The sequence below is a fragment of the Lagopus muta genome, chromosome 17 (genome assembly GCF_023343835.1).
Source record: "Lagopus muta isolate bLagMut1 chromosome 17, bLagMut1 primary, whole genome shotgun sequence".
Classification (NCBI taxonomy): Eukaryota; Metazoa; Chordata; class Aves; order Galliformes; family Phasianidae; genus Lagopus; species Lagopus muta.
In genome coordinates, this window is record NC_064449.1 from 1,242,839 (window position 1) to 1,259,720 (window position 16,882).

The window sequence follows — 16,882 nt, forward strand, 5'->3', positions numbered from 1 at the left end:
ACATCTGTAAAGATCTTTGACCAGTGCTGACAGTTGTTGTCACTCCTGTTATTTTTCCTCCCCATTAGAAAACAGTCCTGTGCAAGTAAGGTACTCAGATCTATTGAATAATGGTGGGGTGGGGAGGTGAAGAGAGAGAGAGAATGTTGCAGCCACTTGCTGCTGCTAAAATGCTACTTGCTGGCAGCTTCATTTGGAGGAAAAATACAATCTCCACTAAAAGTGATTTATCACAATGACGCATCTCAATGCAGAACTCGGCAAGAGCCACTTAACGCACACACAGAAATGAGCATAAGAGGCAGTCATGGGGGGGTGGTGGAATAGGAAAAAGCATGCTTTTCTGATCCCTTTGGAATGACAATCCTCTTCTCCACTCCCCACAGAAGGGGCAGCTTTCTTCTCAGCCCAATCCTCTCCCAGGTATGTTATCCATCCATCTGAAAATTCGTTGCAGAAAAGACGACTTATTCTTCTGTTTGCTATGTGGAGCAAGCTTAAGTTCTGTATAACATACAAAATTTAAGGAAAGGTGTTAAATAATCTGTCTTAAAACAAAACTGATTTGTTTTTTCATTTTGTTAAAAAGCCATTTTATTGTAAAAAAATAATAATAATATATACATAGAAAGTTGTTGATGTGACATCTTCACGTAGGAGAAGTAGTAAGTAAGTACGTAAGTAGTCAGTAAGTACTTATGAACTCCTGGTTGACCCAGTGGTTGTTGTGATAACAATGACAGAACTGTGGGATGCCTGTTCTAAAGCACAAGCCTTCCTGCCTGTGCAGCAGCCAGCTTTCACAAGGAGCACACAAGGAGCCTTGGATGCAGCTTGAAGGGTCCTGGTGGCACGCAGAAGGTGCACATCCACAGCTCTGTGTGCTCCTCCGTGCAGCATCTTCTGGTCACAAACATCTGATCATATTGCTCCAACCTCAACGGTGAGATGAGAATCATGGAATCATAGCCTTGGGAAGAGATCTCTGGAGACTGTCTAGTCCAACCCCACTGCTAAAGCAGATCCCTGCTGCAGGTTGAGCAGGAAGACATCCAGGTGGGTCTTGAATATCTCCAGAGGAAGAGATTCTGCCACCTCTGGGATGCTTGTTCTGGAGCTGTGTCACTCTCAAAGTTTAGAAGTCTTTCTCATATTCAGATGAACTTTCTGTGTTCCAGTTTGTGCCCATTGCCCCTTGTCCTGTCACTGGGCATCACCAAAAAGAGCCCTGGCCCCGTTCTCTTGGCATCACCCCTGAGATATTAACAGGCATTGATCAGATCCCCTCTCAGCCTTCTCTTCTCCGGGCTGAACAGCCCCATGGCTGAGAGCTCTCTCCTCATCAGGGAGATACACCATGCCTCTTGTCATCTTTATGGCCCTCCACTGGGCTCTTTCTAGGAGATCCCTGCCTTTTTTTGAACTGAGGAGCCCAAAACTGGACACCATGCTGCAGATATGGCCTCCCCAGGGCAGAGCTGAGGAAAACCTCCCTTGACCTGCTGGCAATGCACTCACTGACACCATTGTCCTTCTTGGCTCCCAGGGCACACTGCTGCCTCCTGGTCACCCTGCTGTCCACCAGGATGCTCAGGTCCTTCTCTGCAGAGCTCCTTTCCAGCAGCTCAGCCCCTAACCTGTACAGATGTACAAGTGTAGGACTCTGCGCTTTCCTTGAACCTCATCAGGTTCCTCTCCACCCAACTCTCAGCCTGTCCAGGTCTGGCTGAAGGCAGCACAGCCTTCTGGTGTGTCAGCCGCTCCTCCCAGCTTTGCACCATCAGCAAATTGGCTCCATCCCTTCATCCAGGTCACTGATGAAGGACGAGCAACTTTTCCTTTTCTCAGCATGTAACACCTGTGCAGCAATTCCCTATGCCACGTTTTGGGCTCACCAAAGAAGTGAGATGAAAACATACCCACAGCTGCTTTCCCCTCTGTGAAAGAAGTCCTTAAGACATTTTTCAACACAGGGTGGGAAATGGACAGGTGACAACTCCGTTTTTACTGCCAGTGTTATTTAGGAGGACAGAAACCACAACGCACAGGTGTAGCACTTAAAAGCTCAGATTCTGCAAGCAATGACAGTCACTCACACCCAACTGCCTGCTAAGGAAGGGCTCCATTTGCTCACCTGCAGCCCAATCCTTATGACAAGGCTCAGTCCCTGTGCCCCAGTCTAAATCATACAAAGAGAGAGACTTTCATTTGGCATCCGTTGCTATGGGTATTGGTGCATCTTGCTTTTAAATCAGTTCAGGTGTGGCTTAAACACTAGAAATAAGGGAAGATGTAGAACTTTAGAAAGCCTGAGGACACGTTTCCTTTCAGAGATCAAATTTACTCATGCCATATCAAACAGCACCTCCTTAATAAATAGCTAAATAAATAAACAGATTCCATCAATAAGCACAAACTGCTGCTGTTTGTATTGGGATAACCCTGCAGTAATTCCATGGCCTTAAAAGTTCTCAGTTCAAATCCCCAAGAAGAGACAGAATGAATGCAGCTTGCTTCCAGAATTTGTGTCAAGAAAGCTGGGGAAAGAACAGGAACAGCAGCAAATCTATGCAGTGAGCACTGTCTCTGTCTACTGAATCAGCAGAGTACCCCAACAGAAAGCAACAGAGCCAGCAATGAGCAATCATAGAGCAGCAGTTTGTGGGAATTAAGCAAAATAAAGCACGTGCATTAAACAAGATCAGTGAAGTGTTGGAAGAAGCTGCTATTTGAGTGCTGCGTGTGCTTATGTGGGAAATGCTCTTAATATTGTAATCTTCGTTTGTTTCTTTAAATAAATCATAAATAACTGGTCATAAAACAAATATCAATGAAGACCTTAATGGCAGACGATTGGGAATGACTGCAGTTGTGTCTTTTGCTGCCTACTACACAAAATATAAAAAAAAATAAAAATGCCCAGCAGATGCAAAACCAAACTAACTAACAAATGATTCAACAGCTCCCTGGCTGGGTTGTGTCTGCCAGATCTCTGCCTGGAGAGGACTTTTATGTCCATGTAATAAACCCTCAAAATTATAGACTTGCAAAGGAAACAGCTGCTTAACCATTATGGCAATGGCTGCAGTCAGATTGCAGAGCACCCAGCCCCGAGGCTGAGCCTTGTGCAAGGATGGAACTGAAGGAGTGCTGCTGTAGCTGACGTCCATACTGCAGGTTGAGGAGCAGCACAAAGCAGCTTGTTGGGCTCACTGGCTCGCCCAAAATCCACAATGAGACACTGCTGTAGGCTCCGAAAGCAGAGCGGAACCGTGCGATGCCTGTAGAAATGGTGAAGTAAATAAATAAAAATAAAACAAATCAAGCAGAAATGATTGTATTGCAATCATCTCACGTACGACACTCCTCCAATTCCCTTCTGCTCACGTGACCCTGTGGATGGAGGCTGAGATTCCCATCACCACAGCTGCAGCCCTATGTGATGGGGACACCAAACTCAAACAGGACCCTGGCTCACACAGAAATCATCACTATCACACAAGAAATAAAAATCATCAACTAATTATTCAGCAGCTGACACAGGACAGCGATGTCTAATAGTGTCTGCTCTGTAATTCCATGCTGGCATGACCATTTTTGGCTTAGTGATCTGCAGTGTTAACTGTACAGCACCACCTAACTAGGAGTGCATTCACAGTGCACAGAAAATACTTACGTATAAACTGCTCATTCCAGCTACAGCAGCACTCAGGACATAAAAAGTTGCTCCAATACTTACATGCACAATAGGATGCTGTTAAATGTCTCATCAGGCAAACAGATTTTTGAAGGAAAGAGGAGGCTGATATGATGCTAAATAATTCCTCTATGAATGGAGCTTGCAAAGACCAGGACAGCAGTATTTGAAGAAACAGCTTACAGATCAGAGACAAGTGACGAGGCTGATCTCTGCAACTGCAATTAGCAGTCTCTCCTTCCATCTCTCCGGCTCAGTTCTAAGAAGGGTCACGTTTTCCTCCTGCTGATGAAGGTTGATTAGCAGTCAGGTGGGGAGAGGCTCCGGGGACGGTATGACGCTTTAATTAAATCACTTCTGCCAGCTAAGTGATGACACTTTGATTTATAGCACAGCTCATTCAAGCAGACACTGGCACTTCCTGGGCACCAAGATGAGGAAAAGCCAAGCTGGGCAGCAGGTGGGAGAAGAAGGAGATGTGCACGTAAAGGGAAAAGAACAATCTGTGCAGCAAACACCTGCAGCTGACAGAGACTATTTTCCAAACAGAGCACTTGCAGGACCAGTAGGAATGGCCATGAAACGTGAAGTGGACGTTATTTAATTCACCTTTCCTACACAGATCCTGCTTCATTTTGTCTGTGTCCATACCAAAGGCTGGTTTAAGATAGGGTCTTTTAAAAATCTCTCCAACTAAACATACATATTATTTCATAAGGCATATTTCAACCTACTAATTCAAAGAGTTCGCTACCATTGACATGAGTCAGTGCTGTTTCCAGGCACAGCAGCCACAACCTCAGACAGGGAGGTCCAGTATCTCCTCAAGGCAGAGCAGGACAGCAACCTGACCACCAGCAATGGGTACCCGAGTCCTCGTGCTCCATCTCCTGTCAACACTGATGTCTCTTAAACACTGTGTTTCAAGTCCTTCCCTCTGCCAAAGGGCGATCATGTTATTTCACCAACCTTTGTAAAGGGTTACCTTGATCCAACTTTATCTATTTTGCTTAGGAGTTTGACATTTGAAAAGGCTAACTTGGGCAGCCCTCCCAGTGGAGAGCATCTCTGTTGGTGACACGGCTGCGTCCTCGTCCTTGGGAACTCTCTGCTACAAATCACAAACCTATACAAGGGAGGAAACACTCCTACAGCCTGGAATTCGAAACAGGTCAGAACGTCCCTACGACATTTCTCTCCTTCTTCAGATTAAACCACGCTTTGGTATTTCTTGGATCACTTTTCTTATTTGAGAGCCTAAAGCAAGCATCTGAAAGCATTCTAAGGTCTGCCATGCAAGCCAGAGGCATTCTTTAGCAAGACATATCTTTATATTTATAAAAAGAAAGGAGTTTGTCTGCTCTCAGCATTGTCTGGAGTGAACAACATCTTTATTTTCTGATATTTTTTCTGAAATTTTGAAAATTTTCTGCAAGAAATATTTTGGTCACCTTAAACTAATCCGGCTCACAATACTTTGATGCATAAGAAGGGAACAATTTAAGGATAACATGAAAGAGGAACACATTCAGAGGATGCAGTCCTTTCAGTCAGTGGTAGTACCTTCCCCATTAACCTGTGCTGTGGCCTCAGACAGCTCAGAACCATGTCACAGCAGCTGTGTGTAAGAGGACTTAATGAAAAGAGAATCCTTTTTCTCCAGTCTTTCACTAGAACAGATGAACAAACCAAAACTAAAAGCAAGCAAGGCAACAAGAGACCAAAAAGCCAAACCACCTCCACCAAAATGTCTTCCCTTGCAGCAACCAGTAGTAGCATGGCTGCTCTTATGGTAAATCTAAATTCTGATCAGAAAAGAGATCTCATGAACCTCTTCACCCAGCACAAGCACCATGCAGTTTGTCACATCTCATTAACTTCTGCTTATCTAAATATGTTTCTTCTTTCAGCTTGAAGCCTTGCTCTGTTTTTTGTGAACGATTCCCACCTCTCCCTCAGTGCTACACCTCATTTATAGGTACTGTAAACACGTGGTAATGACTTCAGCTTTCCTAGCATGCCCCGTAGCATCCCCAAGAGCTGTAGAGCTAATTTACCATGGGAGCCAAACAGAAGAAACCTTTCCCAGACACAGCATTGACACTGAACCTTCAGTCATAAAGGAATTGTGCAGCAGAGCAGCGTTTAATCAGTATAGGTTGTCCTCACTAATGCTGGATAATGTATTTGGATTCTTTTGCATCATCTGCACTTAGTAACAACATACTTCACTTAACGCATGGTAGGTAGTGAGGTGGGGGTGAGAAAAAAGCTGGCTTTACACAGATCCACACGCATCTCCTTTCCATCATTAGAATAAATTTCCAGCAAGGTGAGCAAAAGTTCAGCTGGATGACTCTCATTAATGTTAACTTTATTTCAGTAATGAGGTTAAAGTACAACCACAGGAGCTGATATAATCACAGTGATGAGACAAAAAGTGTGCTGCAGTAAACACGGCTGAAGGAGATGACATTGACAAGAGCGAAGGGTTGCACTGAGGATAGAAGCTCAGGCAACAGCAGCAAAAAATGCAGGAAGGGTAAAAACCTTCCCTTTGGGTACAGGAGTAAAAGCCAATAGCTGACAGGAGTGATGCTACCGGTGGGAAGGAGGACTGCCACTGGTCAAAGGATGGTCCTTCATGGTGCTCAGCGTGCCAGCACTCAGCTCTGCGAGCTCTTAGAACAAACTGGGGATGAGAGGGGCTGACAGCACTGCACCCTTAACAGCCCTTCTGGAAAGATGAGGACTGCAGTATTGCACGCTGAGATAAAACAGGAGGTGTGGAAAATCCAAAGCTACTGGTGACAGCCCCAGAAGACAGTCCTATTGCACCAAATGTCCCTGTGCAATGAGAAGTGTGAGAGCCATTGAGCCATACTGCTCTGTGCTAATAGCATGAGGCTGGACAGAAACTGTGGGTGTCCATCTTTGTGCAACACATGAAAAAAACAGGCGCAGCTATTTGGGAAAACTGGCAGGAAGGAAAAGTGGGAGAAGGACAACAAGTGGGGCACCTCTGCAGACACAAAATGTCATCACAGCGTATAATACAAAACCAGAATACGAGGATTTCTAGTTTTGTTTGAAACAACACACTGCAATATGAAAACTAGTAGCTATAAAGCCTCTCATCACCCACATCCAAGTACTGCTAGTAGAAAAGGAGGAAGCGTCCGCTCCATCTAATTCTTGCAACCTTCAGTACCTCTGCAAGCAGCCCCATGTAACTTCTCCCACATGCCATGAACAGGTCTTGTTTTGCCCATTTTTTGCCTGAAATCCTGTGATCCAGCACAAGCTGCTCACGTGGAACCATGGTTTTAACTTTATAGCTACTCACGCAGTGTATTTGCAATGACATGCACAAGATGCGCCCTTTTCATTTTATTTTAGTGTCTTCCTGACCCTCTGAAGGCTGGAGCAGAATTGCTCTGGAGCTGCTGAGGCTCGGCACTGAAGCTGCCCTGTACAGCATCATCACTTCCAGCTTTGAGGCAACATGCCCTTGTTTTTGCCATCCCAGTTTGATGCACTGCGATGGCAGACATCCGGCCACGGGAAGGAGAGCCCTGATCAATACATCTGTGTTGAGCAGACCTGAATTAACTACACCTCACTTTCCCTTGACAGAGACACTGATCACAGACAGCTGCAGCTTCCACTACGAGAAGCAGGAATTCTGGAAGCATATTCATTATGTGGTTGTTAGAAGCAACAGGGCATGCAGGCCTCACCCTGCCTGGGCTACCTGCAAAACCAACATCTCTGTTTGATGGAGCGAGTGCCAGCCACTCACCTTCCCATTCTAACCTTGATGTGGCAGGGCCATGACAACTGCATACAGTGTCACATCACACAATGTTTCACTGAGCCTCACAGATGGATGCCTTGATTTGCTTTAATGGCCTGTTCTGTGGCAGTGTTTCCACTGCAAATCCTGGTTTAAGGACAAAGTATATCAGCTTTCCTATGGAAACTACACAATGGGAACTACTATGGAAACTTAACTATGGAAACTACCCAAGCAGAAGCCCAAGGAGGTCCACATCTCTGCATCTGTACGCAGCTTATAGCACTTATGGCATTCCAAACAATTGCAGCAGCTCCCCACTATTCTTTGTGTTGTAGGACTCAGGATTTCCTAACAATTACAGTTCCTTAACAGATCCTCCATAGCTATTACTTGTATTGCTGCCTGCCCCCAAAAAAGCCAAACCCAAAACAACAAAAGACTTTCTATTTGCTGCACAGAAAAAAATTATGCTCCTACAGGGCGCAGTTGGATTTTTGCTGTATTCACACTGCAGATAACAGGGTTTTCCTTGTTGCCAACTCACAAATCTCATTTGTTGCAGGAAAGCAGACACACAGAAACCACAGCTCCACACAAGAAAGGAAAAATGAGACCCCTACAGTTGTAAAGAGGAACTTGAAGCACTGTGACTTCAGTACTCACCTCCAGACAATAAACAGCCACAGCCTCTCACTTATTTTTAAGCTCATCATGGTGTGATGATGGTGTGACCTCCCTTGCAACCACTGAACATCTGGGTTTAACGCTGTGCTGGTCTTTGTGCATCATAGAATCATATCACAGAATGATAGAATGGCCTGTGTTGAAAAGGACCACAGTGCTCATCCAGTTCCAACCCCCTGCTGTGTGCAGGGTCGCCAACCACCAGACCAGGCTGCCCAGAGCCACATCCAGCCTGGCCTTGAATGCCTCCAGGGAGGCATCACTGATTCATCTCACTTCCAACTGCAAATCTTTCACCAACAGGAATACACATGATGCACATAAAGCCCAGCTTGAACTTACAATTGTCCTATGTATGTATTTATTTTTGTGGCATTACTCTTCAGCATAGGGCTGGGCTTCCACACAGAGGGAGGGAGGCCCACAGTGCAGTTCATCTGGGTTCATTCTGACATAACTGATGCTGGTGCCATTTTTGAGCCATGTGGTTTAACCACATACAAACCCATACATCAGAGACGTATTTTCTCAATGGGACCCAGATTTGAGTTCTTAGGGGAAGCATGGGAGAAGCAGCAATGATCCTGCTCTGCTTCCCATCCCACATGACAGCATGGAAGAGCTCCACATTTCTCTCCCAGAACTCTGGTTAGGTGTCAAGGTGCCCTTTAACACAAACTGCAACCATGATGCCATGAAATTTTGCATAAATACTCAAAGCAAAGGCAGGCTGAGAAAACTGGGAGCAACAGCTATTGCCTGATCAAAGAGGGGTGAAGAGAAATTGAAAAGGAAGGATCAGAATAGAGATACTCTATTGCCTCAAAAGCAGGGATAGTACTGTAATACCTTTGCTTACTAGGAAAAGGAACATTTCCTCTAGGAGTGAAGATTCCTGTGTTCTGTTTCAACCTTCAGTGAGATGGACCCAAAGCAAAGCAGGGGGAAGGAAAGAAGATGTAAGGGCCTGCCTGAGGGAAAAAAAAATCAAGAGGAACCAGAGCAGAAAAATGAAAGCGAGTTTAGATTGACAGTGGGACAAAGAGCAGAAAGAGGAGCAGGTGGGAAAGAGAGGAGGAAAGCAGAGGTGTGTGAGGGGGTGGTTCGATGTTCCCGTTCCTTCCATCTTAGAATATGGGAGCCTTGTTTTAACCAAAACACCACAGCAGGCAGTCAGACCAAGGAAGCCTCCAAGTAATCAAATCTCCTGCTGAGATAAAGCAGCACGTCGGTGTTGATGTCAGTCAGAGCGCTGTTGATTCTCATCTCCGTGAGACCTCCAGCAGCTGGGACTGATGGGCACGCTGCCCCACCGGTGTCACAAAGCCAATGGATGCACATGCCTACAGCCTCGGATGTCACATTGGCTCCAAGTCAGGTGCTCAGCCTATCTTCACCCACTTCTCCAACGTGTCACTTCCTACACACAAGGACGACAGCATTACTATTTCCAATCTTTAAAGGGAGCTTAAAGCAGGAAAAAAATCAACTTTTTACACAGGTAGGTAGTGATAGGACAAGGGAGAATGGTTTAAAGCTTAAAGAGGGGAGATGTAGATTAGATGTCAGGGAAATGTTCACTGTGGGCAGTGAGGCACTGGCCCAGGCTGCCCACAGAGCTGTGGGTGTTCCATCCTGGAGGTGCCCAAGGCCATGGATGAGGCTCTGGGCAGCCTGAGCTGGTGCCTGCTGCAGTGTTAGGCAGCCCTGCCCTGGCAGCAGCTGGAAACAGGTGATAGTTGAAGTTCTTTCCAACTCAAGCTATTCTACTCATACCAAAAGGCACATGAGATGCTTCTTGTGAAGCCATGATTAGAAGCAATCCAAACTACCTGAGTGGAGTTGTCTTCTGGCTCCAAGGAACTTAAACAGATTCTGTGCAGGGCAGGAACAGAACATAAATAGTTGGCGTCTGATCTGCATTCACCTTGATTCCCACTCTGAAGGTGCATTCAGAGAGACAGAGAACACACTGGATAAATGTGAGCTGCATTTTATTGGAAGCTTTGTTAAACTGACAAGAAATCATCTGCCATCCCTGAGTTCAACCATTAACAACAGAAACAGATTAACTGTAATCTTGCCCATGGAAAACTACAGGTGAACCAACAGCTGCCTCCAGTTCTTTTGCAGCTATAATTTGTATTCTGTTCTCTTAACTGAAGTACACACTAGAAGGGTTTCTACAATACAAGCTTCTCAGCTGGAATAGTTTTTACTTTTCTCTGTTCTGTGACTTTGTGTTACACCATAGGTGTGTATGGGAGCTGCTGAGTCCCAGCCTGCAGCACTGATGGAGCAGCTGGGGAAAGGAGCCGGTCAGCCCTGGGAGCACAGGTGAAGGCAATTCAGCTGTGATAGGAAGGGATGGAGCCTGGCTGCGCCTCTCTTAGGCCTCACTGAAGGGCTGGCTGGCCCTGGGGAAGGCTCTCTTTCTGAAGGTTCCTCCATAGTGAAGCTCTCCTCTGTGAACCTGGAATCTTCTGATACAGGTGAGCAACCTTCTTTCCTTCTTTTATAGCACCTTTCTATCATCCTTCTGTCGTTACACCTCTGGTGAAGCCCCTTTTTCCATCATACTGATCTGTCCAATTACTGCAAGGTGAAGCAACAGGTCACAGCAACAAACGTACCTCAATCTGAAGGCATGCTGAGAATTCTGGACTAAGACCTGTATTTCTAAACTACTACAATGATTTATTAAGGAAAATCTCTTGTAACCTGATTGCCTCAAAAACAGAAATCATCATGTAGGTAACACACATTGTCCCAAGTCAGATTTCTTAGAAAATATTAGTTAGAAATGTCTCTTTAATCAGATATTGATCAAAAAATGAACAGCTGTGCACTCTCACATCACTCCCCGCAGGTTCTGAAGCTGGCATTTTTCCCTATTCTGCATGTAGTTGTTTGCCCCAGGTTGTAAAACGATGTAGAGGACTTTAATTAAAGCACCAGTAACTTGCTGTACTCCATTTTTGTTGACCTGCTGAGTTAGAGAATTCTTTTTGCTTCCTCCCCCACCTCTTCTAGACTGGAATAACCAAAGAACAAATACCACACTAAGGAGCTAAGCTAAAGGAACCAGTCTGTTTGCAGTTTAAGTGACTAGCACAAGACAGAACAAATCCTAAACCTCAAGCTTGTCCAGCAAAATGCCGATGACAGTCAGAAAAGCACTTTTGAAAGCATGTCAGAAGTAAGACTGGTGTTGAAGATTTGCTTTATATTCAGAACTGACAATCCATTAATCCTCACTTAGTTTGCCTGAAATTCCTCTGAGCGATTAGAGCCTCAGCACTGCAAGGAGCTCAAGTGACAAACTGCAACTGTGAGTGAGATTGCAAGTGTAGAAACCATGACCCCCAACTCATCAGAAGTTTTGTACAGGCCTCAAACCAGAACTCTGGTCCACCATGTGAAGAATTCTTCATCCAGTTCTCCTACCACCACCATCACAGAGCAGCACAGCATGTGGTTTCAAGGCCAAAGACTCAAGTTCAGCTAAAGCAGCTGTAGTGATTACTACTTCACCCTGTGCCATAGGTTTCTCTTTCCAAATTGGGATAGCCAAATATCATACCTGTTCCTCATACTGCTGGCATTTCTCACTGGTATTAATATTATTATAAATGACAAATCTAGTTCTGTTGTAGAATCAAGGAAAGACACGAGAAGCAGCAGCATTTTGGAACACAGATACATTTTTAATGACTTAACACACAGCATTTAACAACCAGGGAAGGAAGATGCACTCTCTGCCCCAGCGAATGGGCAGTGGTTACAACACACTGCTGAACACACTCTGAGAGGGAGCAGGAACTCCCACTAAAGCCATCCACGTTAAGTTGGTTCTTATGATTTCTCAGTTACTGCTTCAAGGCAGAGATATCACCAGCAGAAGAATAAATACCAAGCTGGGAAAGAAATCCAGGGTAAGCCATCAGTACCTCGATCTTTGCGCAGCGATGTGACACGTGGGAACACATCCCAGTAGGAATGATATAACAAGACCAACCCCATGGCCTTCACTTATGAAGTGTGGAAGGGAGGTGAAGAATCTCTTTAACACTGAAAAGAGACGCGAGTAACCTCTGCTACCCTCTTAAGACAGCATTTCATATTGCACCTTCACCCTGCATGATGCTTGCTGCAGCAACTTGCCATGGGATGGCAGCAAAGGGGAGTTGTTTCCATCCTGATAAACTGCTCACGCTGCAGCCTTGGGAGAAACAAGACTTTCAAGAAAATCTGCTGACGGAGTCAATGTCTCACTTGATGAGTTCTGGGAAAGAACAATGAAAACAATGCAAGTGGATTTTATCAGGTGGTTGGTAACACTACTTGTTTATATCACAGAGAATTTTAATTGGAAACACAGGATATCTTGCTGTAGCATTGTACAGATATCTTTTGCACAAGGACACTCCACCATCATGCTTGTTTTTTAATAAAGTCTCTGTAGATTCTTTAAAATCTCCTTTAGACTGGGAATAGGAAGCAACAGTTTAAACATGCATATGCAAAGTCAGAATCCCTGAAGTGGCCTTGCTGCACAGAGATGGCTGGGGTAAAAACAGGGGAAATGAGGCTTTGCATAGCAAAAAACAGCCCAGTTTTGTCTGGTGCTTGGCCTTCACATAGTGACATGTAGGGAAGCACAGATTTAGTCAATATCTTACACATTCTCTACCCATCTCCTCTGTGCTGAGCAGCCTCACTTAAGGAGTCAACTGTAGAAAACTGGGAGAACCAACTCAGTTCCACTGCCATTCTGGTCAGGCTGAAACTTGGGAGCAGCATGTCAAACAGCAAAGTAAAACACCCTGATGGTTTAACCGAGCTCACGCAACACAGCTGCCCTCAGAGAAGGGCCTGCACCATATTCTAACATTCTAGCATATTTACTTCATGAACAAGGACATCATTAGGCAAGGATCCTGGAAGAACTCCACCCTTCTGCCTCCTGCACAACCAGAAGTGAAGCACAATTGAATTACTGACTCCTGAACAAATTCAAGCAAATAAATCTTCTTTGTTTCCTGTCAGCGAGTGGACAGGCAAAGAGCTGTTTGCAAGGCTTGTGCTCCTCCTCAAGCAAACTGCTGCAGAGAACTAAGGGGAGCACTTACAGACAGTAAAGGTCCCATCACAGGGAGGCCTCTGCTCTTCTCTCATGCTAGGGGACTTTGACAGATAACAACTCCATTGGAGTTTCAAATGCTTTAAACTCACTAAGGGGAACATAAGCACTATAGCCATAAAGCCAATACAAATCCTTTAGATTAAGGAGGGAAAAACACCAACCAATTTTAGTAAGGATGTAAAATATCCTTTTTACACGATACAAAGAAACAGGCTGAAAGGCATCAACAACTAGTTATGCAAAGCATCAATGCTTCCAGCTGGAAATCCATATAAACTGAATAAATAATTCATAATTACAGATGTAGTGTACACCATGCACATCAGGATAGCACTCCAGAGAAACAACAGGCACGCTTTACTCCCTACAAGCAAAGGTTCTGTCATTATTACTGCCATTCTGGGAAGTCTCTGGACTGCAGAGACCACTGAGCCTACAGGTACAGCTGCAAAGCTACATCAGACTCTTTTTCTATGATATTTCATAGGCTAGATCCACTCCATGCATCCTAAAAAACAAGCTACTGTAGAAGAACAATTCAAAGAACACCCCTTCTAGTGCCCCAAAGCAGGTGCACAGTATCAGCTGAAGAAAGCAAGATTCAGTTCCACAGAACTTGAGTCTCTTGCTTACTCCGTACACCTCCGGGTTGGCCACTGACAATACCGTAAACCATTTACACTGAGGCTCTTGTAAAGCAGCAGCTGTTGTCTTGCTCTTTTGGATTCCGGTCTCCAGTTCCTTCACCTTGCTGCTCAAATCATGCAGCTTTCACACAGGCAGCAGCTCGGGGGGATATTCTCCATAGCAGTACTTTGCAATTGGATCTCTATAGGTGTTCTCATGCTGCACACTCTGTTGGGAACAGAAGAAGAGACTTAAACAGTTCACACGTACTGTAACAACATACCCCTTCACTGAGGGTTAAAACCCAGAGTACAAGCATGCAAAAACTTCCCAAACTCTTCCACAGAGTACAGTACCTTCCGTAGTCAAATATCACCGTGCTCCCAACATGTATAAATACAGTTTCTACGTTACAGCATTTTCACATTGAATCATAACTAGTAACAATTCATCCCTATTGCTCTGTTCAGTATTCCATTTGCACAACACCTCCAATGCACAGCGTTTTGTAAGCACAACAGACCAACGAATGGTAGGACCACGGGTACTTTTCAGATATTACACATCCTGTGCCTTACCTGTGATGAAGTCCTACATTTCGCCAGACACAGCTCAAAACGATCTTCCACTGCCATGAAGAGGTTTTGGAAAGCCATAGCTGCCCGGTTCAAGAAACGTTCCAGAAGATGTTGCTACAATGGTCAGCAAGAAAATAATAGTGGCAATCAAAAAAAGACCTTATTTCAATAAAGAACTCAAAACCCACCATAGCCTACGCAGTTCAAACCTCAGAGGAATACAGCTTCCAAGCAGGGCTGCTTGCTAGCAAGCACCTCAAAGTTAACATCATGACACCCCAGCAGGAGAAAGAGAATCCAGAGGAGCTTTTTTCTCTGCTTGGCCAGCAGAATACAGGGCAGCTCTTGTACTGACTGGCTTTTCTACAGCTGCTTTCCTTCAGCAAACACATAAATGCCACTAAAGCTCAACTGCTGCAGAGCTCCCACTACTTTCTCTCCAAGAGGGAAAGGATGGATTTTTTTGGTTTATTTTTGTTAAGCTTTTATTTATAGCTTGCCACAGGCTTCTCTCACCCTTCATGGAGCAGGAACCATCCCCTCTCAGGAAAAGGCTCCTGACAAGCAAGAGCTTTTAGCCACAGCTGAAAAGCAAAAGAAAGTCTGTGCACCTTGTTGGGCTGCAGGCAGCAGGACACACAGTACTCATACACACTGCAGCAGCCGTTGGGAAGGCAGCTGTCACAGCTGTACAGCTTGGTGCTGGGCACGTTGACATTACAACAGCCATTGACCAGCAAGTCCTTCCTCTCACAGATATAGCCTGAAAAAAAAACCGAAAATAAAAAGAAATGAGAAGACTTACTCTATGTAAGTTCTATGGAAATGCGGTAGGAAGAAATGCATTGCAAATCTTGACAGATTTGTTTTATTGTGATCCTCCTCAATTTGTCTGAAGTCTTACATAGCAATTATTTGAAATGGTACTCGAACATAGAGCTGAGCTGTGCAAGAGCTCGGTGCTGTCTGCACACTACTATGAACCTCATTAATACAGTATACAGAGCACCATTCCTGATGTGCATAATATTTACGTTATATCTTATTGGCATACTTTATTGCTGGCACTGGAAGGGTAACCATGGTGATTATATTGGAACAAAACTGACAGATGTTCCTTTACCTGGTCTGAATCTGGGTAACTCTCTTTACAGTTCATCTTGAAGAAGGGACTTAGATTCCTGCAAACAAAGTAGCTGTGATGCTCACTGCTTACAGGAGCCCTCAGTAGCCTATAATCACAGCATGCATCCTTATGGAAGCTGCACCACCCCTGCTAGACTGTGAAAGGCACCAGTGATTCTAGAGAGCTCGGTGAATCAGCAGAGAGCATTAACTCAGCAGTGCTACATTTAATATTGATGCACAAAAGATGTGCTGTTTTTTATTAGCATTATTTTTATACAGCCTTTCATTGCTGGCCAAGAACAGCCCAGCACTGGAGCAACTTGAGGCACATGCCATGGTAGGAAAGGCTTCACCCACTGAACACCTGGAGTTAATTTGAGAACCTGAAACAGAAATATCCCAGGGTTTACAAGTGTTAGATGAGCTTGTTAGCTGCGGCTGAGCACTAATTGTGCCAATCAGGTTTCCTCGATTACTCCTGCTAATGCCTGACCACAGGAACGCACTGCAGAGGATGCAAATAGCCCTGCAAGCACCCAGCCTGCGTTCAGCACTGCACGTTAGGTGCTGCGTGAGGGCAGCTGGCATTTGTTGGATGCTAGGCAGCCCTGCAAACAGCACACAGCCACACACACAGGTGCTGCGCTCATCACATTAATATAACCACGGAAACAGCGACAGGCGAGGCCCCATGAGGAGCCCTTGTTACCAGGCGCTCCCATCAGCACTCAAACAGGCTACAAAGCATTCGGCACCGAGCGTACCCAGCTCGTCCGTGATGAACAGCTTCCCCTGCACGGAATTCCGGCACTGGTTGCTCAGGTGGCTGCCGTTCCCCGAGCTGAACTGCTCCTTCCATAGGATGGGCTGCTCGTGCTCCTGCACCTGAAGGAGGTTCCGGTCTCTCACCGTCCGTTCTTCCTGCAAGGAGAGACATCAGCGCAACCAGACAAACTGGCTCTTCCCCACCCCCCCCCAACACACGTCCTCCTCCAGCCCCGACCTGCTTGAAGGTGCTGCTGAGGAAATACACGAGGGACAGCCCGAAGACGACGCCGAGGACCCAGCGCTTCCTCAGCAGCCGCCGCCACAGCACGGCTCCGCACGGCACCATGGCGGCTCAGCCCGCCATCTCTATCGCCATCTCCTCCCGCGGCGGCGCCGCTCTCGGGGATCGCGGCCGAGCGCTTCCGCCGGCTGCGGGGCGGGGGGAGGCGGGGCCG

At 45.6% G+C, this 16,882-nt stretch overlaps 1 protein-coding gene across 1 annotated transcript; it reads right to left on the reverse strand.

The window, feature by feature from the left end:
* Positions 1-11,866: 11,866 nt before the first annotated feature.
* SPRING1 (SREBF pathway regulator in golgi 1) lies at positions 11,867-16,868 on the reverse strand. The gene is made up of 5 exons (XM_048964392.1): positions 16,663-16,868; positions 16,424-16,580; positions 15,143-15,294; positions 14,532-14,645; positions 11,867-14,181 (listed from the first exon to the last, which is right to left on the reverse strand). Exons 1-5 carry the CDS (start codon positions 16,771-16,773, stop codon positions 14,098-14,100), a joined length of 618 nt encoding a protein of 205 aa, XP_048820349.1. The 5' UTR covers positions 16,774-16,868; the 3' UTR covers positions 11,867-14,097.
* Positions 16,869-16,882: the final 14 nt, after the last annotated feature.